The sequence below is a fragment of the Malus sylvestris genome, chromosome 12 (genome assembly GCF_916048215.2).
Source record: "Malus sylvestris chromosome 12, drMalSylv7.2, whole genome shotgun sequence".
Classification (NCBI taxonomy): Eukaryota; Viridiplantae; Streptophyta; class Magnoliopsida; order Rosales; family Rosaceae; genus Malus; species Malus sylvestris.
Window position 1 is genome coordinate 17015213 of NC_062271.1, and position 8767 is coordinate 17023979.

The window sequence follows — 8767 nt, forward strand, 5'->3', positions numbered from 1 at the left end:
TGTAGATTCGAACTTCATCAGCTCTCTAATTTAACATCTAATTTAACAAATTTATCGTTTGACAAATAAAAAATAAACAGTAAAAGAGAACCGAGCCACTGAGGTCATGCCCTCACTTAATCAACCATGATCATTGATTGAGATTTGAGAGGAGGCAAAGCCATCGGACAAGTGGTGGCAGCGGCAGTGGTGACAGATCTGCCTCGATTGAGACACTACCAGGACAAATGAACAAAAAGGCGAAAACGACCAAAACCAGCAGAAGAAAGCAGGGAAAAAATAGAAGCAGCTAGATAGATGCGATGAATTATGGAGCAACTTTCACCCTTCTTCTAATCCTTTCAATTTCCTTTCCTTCCAGAATCATGATGCATGGAGGGCAATAAACTGAAAGCACATAAATATCCTCCGTTATCACAAACTTCCACCGAAGATAGTACAAGAGTTTGGAATCCATTACGTGACTGCTCACGAGCACGTTGCTTGCTGGCCGCTGCCTCAAATTTGGCCGCTCATGCTGATGCAATTCCAAAACACCCATGTGGGGGCATGAGATTGGTGCGACTCCGGTTTTCTTTGTTAGGCTGCAAATCAGGATAAGAAAATATGCCCTATCACTGTTTGTATATAAGCATTGGACTATCTCTTGTCACGTGAGTTGCATGATGAGTCATGTGTCATGTGTCATGTGATGAGAGCGGTAGACGCATGGTCATATATAACTGGTGATGCCCAATAATGTCTCAAATACAACTAGTAAAGCACAGATTAATCAAATTTGTGTTTCATAAAGAGAAAATTTTCTACATATTCAATTGGAACATGCAAAATTTAATTGCAGAATTCTTCGTAGAAGAATACAGCAATCTTGGACCATTTCACAAGAAAAAACACAACCAGAGAATCATGCTATTATCTCAATGGCAACTTTAAACAATGAATCCTTCACAGGAAACCAACAATACAGAAAATCAGTCAGAAGTTAGCATTTGTATCTACTTTCGGTGCACACAGATCATGTTTTATACATCTACAAGACTTCAGAAAACAATGTTTTATTTGGCTATACGTGTGTCCAGCTATCTGATTTGGGCTTCGGCACAACAAATTGCTGTTTTTACAAATGGTCAACAGCAATATCCTCACTTACCCTCTGGAACTTCAAATTCTAGTCTTAAATGCTCAATGTTTCCTCTTCGACTACTTTAAAATTTACTTATAAAAAACCCAAATGCTAAATAGCAATAGCAGCGTCACTTATATTACTAGGATTGTAAGATTGTAAACATATTTGGCACTCCTTAACAGATGATAATATGCAGCACAAATGATTTACTGTTTCACCTTATATACTGCAACAGCAAGTGCATGAAGCACTCAACCCTTTAAATGACAATGGGGATGGATAGGGCGAACCACGGTGGAAGATATGGATCATGCACTCAGTGCTAGCCTACGCGTTTGGAGATTTGTCTTTGTAAGGAACTTAGCAGTATGCAAATGGTCTGACCTAATAATTTTGCTACCTGCAGTAACCTTTTCTAGATCTAAACTTACACATTCCTCCCACACTCCAGACCAAAACATAAAATAAAATTCCTCCCACACTATCCCTATCCCAGTAAATCTCTTTACGCAAATGACCAAAAGAGGCCATTCTCTGTGGAATGAGAATTTTGAAATTACTCTAAATCAGTTAATAAAGACCTCTGAGCTAAAAAAAATGACTGTACAAAGAAACCAACTTTCAGAAAGGAAAGATCACAGTACCTTCATGATTCGGCAGAGCATTAATCTGGAAGACTTCAAGTCATCTGCACTGTTCTTCGTCAGAAAGACACTGGGTCACATTCTTCATCAACTCGGAGCAACCATTACCATTCCCAACACAATCTGCACTCTCGAGGTGGCAGACATTCTTTCACATAAATCAAATTTCTCTAAATTTTCTTGTATTTCAAAATTTTGAATTTAGAGGAAAGCACAATGTGCGATGCAGGTCACTTCATTTCTGGATATCATTCAAAAATGTCACGTCATTCCATCAAACCAAAGCAGGATTCATAGGAATTCTATCTAGAGGCCACTGAGAAGCTTGTAAAGACCATGAAGCATAAACTTAAAGAAATAGCATCAAAGAAACCAGTCTCGAATAGGTGAAAGGTACCTTAATTTTTCACAAAGGTAAAATGCAAACCAAAAGGCAACAAATGAAAACTATTGCTACACCAAGCACAGCATCCTGCCAAAACATTACAGCAAAAGAAAGGACTAATAAGATCTTACATAAGTACACAGAAGACAAGATTACCTTTCATTTCCATTCAAAACAGTTACAAATGCAGTATCTGTTTGTCAAAATATCACATATCTGCATTCATTAACTATCACAAAGGGTTTCAATCAGCAGACACAGCACTGCTAAAGGATTAACTATTGCTACAAGTCTTGTCTGAGATCTTCTCTTTATTTTCATTTAATGAACCATTATTGCCTCCGGTTATTATGCTTGTCATCTTAAAACAGGATACCATGTCTTGGAGCCAACAAATGAAATGTTTATGCAGCACTGTACTATCTACAACCTGCTATTCTGAACAGATCATTTGTTCGTACTGAATATAAGAATATGCTAATTGCATTAATTTCTTAGTATTTGTTCAAAGAAACATGACAAATGTTACAGAACAATTAAATTAATGGATAGAACAATCGAAAATTGATTACACAAGCTTTATCGCAATCAACAAGACAATCAGTTATTTCCATTAACATTCTGACCAAAAAATTGTGTAAGTACATAAGTACAATAATAAACTGAACAATAATAAACTGAACCTACCTATAAAGATAAAAATAAACACTACAACCTCCAAATAATCAAATTCTTATCACTCTAGTTCATCAAGTTTGATCTCACGTTGTTCGCCGGAAGAAAGGACTTTCACACTCACCATACCCCTTTGCCACTCCGAATCTCCCACCAATATCAGCCTGTTAGCATTTATTCGTGATGCACGCTTGAATACCCTGCCATAGAAAAAATCAAACCATTGAATGATAAAATATTATAAATACAGTGATTGGTATGGAAATCTGCAAGCACCTATAAGAGGGCAGGAAATACCATTTAAGCGGTTTGTTCTCCAAGACTAAATCAACACTTTGACCTTTTCCCCTGAGTATGGTGGCAACTGTTGCAGCTGCTCCTTGGAGTCCAGGATCAAGAGCACACACAATGTTCTCTACTTGCAGGCTGAGTTCCGGTAGAAGACCCTTCTCCTTAAGCAACTATAATCCACACACAAAAATATCAAACAAATGACAAACAAAACAAAAATGAGATGAGAAATAAAAAAATGAAGCCAAGAATGAAGAATATTTAAATATTGGGAGCATTATCCAATACATACACCATTTTAAAGTAGTTTAAGGAAAAAAAAACTCTTCATAAAGCATAGGATATATATAAGTATATAGTACATAAGTTTTGACTTACTTCCACTATAACAGCATCACCAAACCCAAATCCACAAGCAGAAATGTCATCACCACCAAAAGTAGAAAGCAAGCGGTCATATCGCCCACCACCACAAATGGCTCGTAACTTTCCTCCTCTATCAAAACCCTGAAAATAAAATTGATCTGTCAGGGACTGTCTTTATTAATGACGAAGTAGAAGCAACTTTATATACATACAAGGGAGATCTAATCATTGTAATTGAGTATTCATGCATAGACATAATCAGTTTGCCATTTGGCTGCTTATTTTTTCTGTCATCATCACAAAAGTTTGTTCTTACGCATAGGCAGAATAAGGAAGACTTTCCAGTATGTTTTGCATCTGAAATGGGACAAGTTTTCACATGTCCCACGTCAGTTGGATCATAAGTAAAGACACTATCGCAAACAACTTTTCACTTACAGCCAACAGAACTCCCAAATATTCTAGTGTAGTATTTAACAAATGCTACTAACTTTAGCTCACAGGTCAGTTAAATGCATTTCACTGCTGTAAAGTTTATAATTGTATAAACTGGCAGTATGATAACATCCACAAACTACATCCTCACCGCAGACTGATGCCTAAAATAGATGTGCAGTACAATATATGATCCCCAGGTCATTATTCACACACGAAAAGATAATACCACACTATAAAGGAATATCATCAGTTACTAGGAGCAATAAACAACTAAAGAAAATGGAAAAGATGGTAGAACTCAACTCATTCTACGAGCATGACTAATATCTGCAATGTCAAAATTGTGGGAGGGAAAACATGGAAATCCTAACCTCAAAGACAATACCAGTGTAGTAGGCAAGGCCACGAACAATAGAAGCATCAAACTGAATCCATTCAGAGTAACCAAATTTGTCAGCAAGAGAGAATAGTTGTTTCAGATCAGCAACTGCTTCCCCTGCTCCTCCAAGTATCTCTACATAATAAAAACATGGAACGTATATTAATAATTGTCCCATCTACTACCAAAAAGTATTCAACTTTTTTTTTCTGGTCACACAATAAATAGAACCTTGGAAGCTCCACTCACAAACGATTGCCAAAAATAACTTCCCCAACAGCTTTTTGAAATAGTTATACAGTTCGATTTATTGTGGCCACAATTCATATTAAATTAAATTTGAACCCACTGCCTCTCACTATCCCTTGCCACTTTCAAGTCTCAACATTCTTTCTCGTCTCTCTAATCAACGGGTAACTGCTAACTCTTGATTTCTTCATCACCATTCCCCAATAATTGTCAATTTATCTCTCTGTTCATTTCTTACAGAGGTACACCTTGAATAATTTCCTTTTTGTGATCTATTGGTGTTTATCCACCTGTACTTAAGATTCAAAAGCTTAGCAAAGTCTTTATCATTTTCAATATCTACGGTACTATGCATTATCTTGTCACCTTCACTAATGTTCCTTGTGTTAGGATTTTGGCTCGTCAAGTTTGTTTAGGATTGTATTAGGGAAATTAAAGGTGTACCGATTCTTCTCCTGAAAGGACTAGGAAAGAATCAAAGTTTCCTTGTACAATTAGATTAGGGATCCTAGAAGTCTAATTGGAATAGGTAAGAAAGTGTACTTTCCTATTCCATATAGAATAGGAAACTTAATCAGAAATAGGCATGTAAATCACACCTTATACATATCTATAGGGTGCGGCAAGGCCAGGGAAAGTGTGAGAAAAAGCCAGAGACAGCCAAGGATGATTAGTTCTAGGGTTTTGCAAAAGTACTGTAACCTTATTATTAATCAAAGAAGCCGGGTTTCTCAACCAGGGAAATGACAACTGCACGTAGGCAAAAGTTCTGCCGAACTTATTCTTTAATTTGCTAACTTTAGTCTATTACCATACACATCAAAGAGAAAAAAAATCCAGAGAGAGTAGGTTACAACACCTTGACCATATAGAGTTCTTGTATTAAGACACATTTAAACTAAAGAAAGAAGTTTCGAGCTGTTAAAACTTACCATTTTAACAAACAAACATCTCACTTGCTAGTGATATAAAATCATTTGTACTAAAGTCCACTGATCCTAAGGAAAGAACTGATTAATCATTTCGGTATACCTCATGTAACATTCATCGCTGTGAAAAAAAACCAACCACCATATAGAACAGCATAAATTTGCAGAACATTATTTTGATTATTTCAAAACAAGTACTACTTACCAAAGGTTCTCACCATAAAGTCTAATAATCTACTCTCAAACTGACAAATGCTGTCATTTTAAAGACGTACTACACAATAGTAATCTTTAATCAATTGGAAAACTGCCTTTATGGAGCATGAAAGCTTTTGATCTGCAGGGGGGTGAGCTGTGCAGGAAACCAAAATATCTAATACCCTCTTACAAGTACAGATAAGCAAACAGCTGGATATGTTTTGTGCATGCTGATCAGGGAAACATACGATACATTTTCACGTCTTGGAGAGGGGGAAAGACGATTAATTTTTACCTTTTATAGCCAAAAACTTATATTTAAATACTTTCTGAATCAGTATTGATAAGACCAACCTTCCAGCTTTGTCAATGACTTTATGGAAAGAACTTGCAATAACTGTTCAATAGCCTCTTCAGATACACCAGCAGATTTCAACTCATTTTTTATATCATCCACTGGAATCTTCTCTATCTGTTTACAATTCAAATCCAGAAAGGATTAGAAACTTGTGACAAAAAAAACTATATCTTTTTGTTAGTGTATATAGATATGCTAGACATAAGATAATGGAGAAAATATTGAACAAAAAAATATTGTATTTATTTTAATATCAGACTAAGAGCACGACTAGAATCTAGATACCATATGCATACAAAGTTCAGGGACTCTAACCGTAACAGGCACATGTAGATACATATATATGCACATACAAAAGAAAATATAAAAGCAGAACATCATACTGCAACTATTGCATGTTAAATGATCTTAAATAAATCAACATGAACTAGCAACTAACATACTTTACAGTAAAATTATTAGCAAAAATTTGAAGAAAGAACAACTTTACAAAATATAAAAAATTATCTGATTTATTTTCTCAATAATATATAATCAAACAAAAATAGAATGTCATAATGGCTTTCACATCAAAATTATTTGAAAAGAATAATATGGTAGAAAACAAGAACATAATTAGCTGCAACCCAAAAACTTGCAACCTTTCAAAATTTACCTTGTCTATGATGATGCAAACTTTGCCAAATAAAGCTTCGGGTATGGAATAACGCCTCAATACTTCTTGTAAAACCTGTAAGTAGAAAAGTCAGGCTAGTAGTCATAATTTAAAATAAATAATTATATACTACAAAATGACTTGAAAACTGATTTCAACGGCACAAACAGTAGGAAAGCTTTTCTAAACTAATTTGGGATGTATCAGTTTCTTTTTTTGATAGGCAACTTGAAAATCATTTGGCCATACAATGCCTCTGGAGACAGAAATCCCACAGTCAGACAAACAATATTAGAACGACAAAAATTTGATGAAGACCTGTGAATCTAACAGTCTAAGTTCCTGCAAGAAAAAACCACCCGCACCTTACGACTAGAAACCTTGAATCCAACATCTGATGCTGTAATTCCTACTCGCTTGAAGAAAGTGACAATTGAAGAAATAAGTTCTGCTTCAGCCTAGCACATGAAGAGAAACAAAACAAGTAAAACCTGAGCTTGTCAGGGAATTGTATATAACATAGTTAAACAAATACAACAATGTGACGTACATTATGAGATTTCAATCAATGCAAGAGTGTGAGGCATCACAAAAAATTCATAATCATATAACCAATCCAGCAGAATCAGCTCCATACCGTAACCTCAGGTACACCAATAACATCCATATTCCACTGGTAATGCTCCCGACGCCGCCCCCTTGTCATCCTCTCATACCGCCAACACTGCCCAATGGCAAACCATTTCAACGGAAGGGATAGAGATTTTCTGGACAGAAAAAAAACACGAGGATCAAAATTTCCGGCTTCCACACCTGGATATAAAAAAGATCGAAGAGTAAATAATAATTATATATATACACATTAAACACATATACAACCAAGTCTAAATAGCAAAGTAACATGCTCAGCAGAATCAGAACTCAGTACCCTTTCTGTATCACCAGCCTTGCCAAAGAAGGAGTGAGCTCCGGCCTCAGCGCAACGCGACGATTTCCCCGATCTTCGAAGCAATACAGCTGCACAAATGCAGGTATATTAATATATGCATACATATATGTATGTATGTCAGTAGTCAATTCAAATTCAAGCAATGCAAGTAAAAGAAATGCTGAAAAAATCAGCATACCTGGTCTCGAATCTCCTCCCCTGCCTTTCTGATAAACAGAGCCTCCGTCTCGAGAACCGGATAGTCGACCTCTTCGAAGCCGAACAGCCGCGAGACCTCTCTGAAATTGTAGAAGAGCCAGTTGCGGAGGCGCATATCTTCGGGTGGGAAGTCCCTCGTGCCCTTGGGAGGGTTAACATCGATCTTCTGGAGGTCGTCGGTGGCCGGGGCCGGAGATAAAGCCCCGGCGCGACCACCGCCGGTGGAATTGGGGATGAGAGAAGAAGTGGCGGGGGAGAGAGAAGAGAGGGGTTTAGGGTTTGAAGAAATGGGGAGTTTGGGGAGGGGGAGTCGAAGAGCGCGAGTGAAGGGCTTGTGGAAGGTAAGGAGGGAAGACGAGACTGCAGAGAGCATGGCGATGGTGGTGAGGGCTCGATTGTCTTTTTGGTTACTGGGGTTTTTGGTTGTTTTGATAAAACCGCAGAGTTGAATGGTAAAGCGGGCGTGGGCTAGACGTTATACCAACGCATGGATTTGGCGGGGGCCCAAATTCAATACTGAAGGCCCAAAAGGTTTTAGTAGGATCCCAGACAAGCCATTATTTTTCAGAAAGACCTGGATCGTCAAGGATCAAGGACGAACTCCTCTTTAAGATACTTTTTGTTCAATTCAAGAAAATTCATGTTGAGATCGGAATCATTTGATGAAAGTATTGCAGGTTTATAAACCAACCATGAACATCACCTGTTGGAGATATGCCTTGAAAGTTAATCTTTGGAAGAAACATTTCAAGACCATGTCTAAATGTATGGTTAAGTCTAATATTTCAAAAGGAAAAAGTCACTTATTAGGACTATCTCAATGAACGATATATGTCAAAATAGTGAGTCCATGGACAATGGATCGATGGAAGAAGTAATCTAAAAATGTTAGATTATAGAGACCTTTTTCGCATAACTATAATGTCC

The 8767-nt window shown here is 37.0% G+C and overlaps 1 protein-coding gene across 5 annotated transcripts; it reads right to left on the bottom strand.

Moving 5' to 3' along the window:
- Positions 1-298: 298 nt before the first annotated feature.
- LOC126593954 (histidine--tRNA ligase, chloroplastic/mitochondrial-like) lies at positions 299-8275 on the bottom strand. 5 transcript variants are annotated; one of them, XR_007613067.1, is made up of 13 exons: positions 7821-8275; positions 7622-7710; positions 7331-7460; positions 7059-7151; positions 6694-6768; positions 6035-6152; positions 4297-4439; positions 3500-3628; positions 3128-3291; positions 2955-3030; positions 2168-2242; positions 1771-1893; positions 299-584 (listed from the first exon to the last, which is right to left on the bottom strand). XR_007613067.1 is itself a non-coding variant. In XM_050260132.1 (10 exons), the coding sequence occupies exons 1-10, from the start codon at positions 8211-8213 to the stop codon at positions 2892-2894; spliced, it is 1473 nt and encodes a 490-aa protein (XP_050116089.1). In that variant the 5' UTR covers positions 8214-8274; the 3' UTR covers positions 2734-2891. The 5 variants fall into 5 exon arrangements, 1 of the variants encoding a protein (XP_050116089.1); XR_007613066.1 differs by having other exon boundaries at positions 1771-2011; XR_007613069.1 differs by having other exon boundaries at positions 2843-3030; positions 7821-8274.
- Positions 8276-8767: the final 492 nt, after the last annotated feature.

Excerpts from the sequence above, each read along its gene's own strand:
- LOC126593954 (XM_050260132.1), bottom strand. The coding sequence starts at position 8,213 with ATGCTCTCTGCAGTCTCGTCTTCCCTCCTTACCTTCCACAAGCCCTTC. Across the intron at positions 4,440-6,034 it reads GTCATTGACAAAGCTGGAAG|AGATACTTGGAGGAGCAGGG; the intron begins GTTGGTCTTATC and ends TTTATTATGTAG. Across the intron at positions 3,292-3,499 it reads GTGATGCTGTTATAGTGGAA|TTGCTTAAGGAGAAGGGTCT; the intron begins GTAAGTCAAAAC and ends TGTGGATTATAG.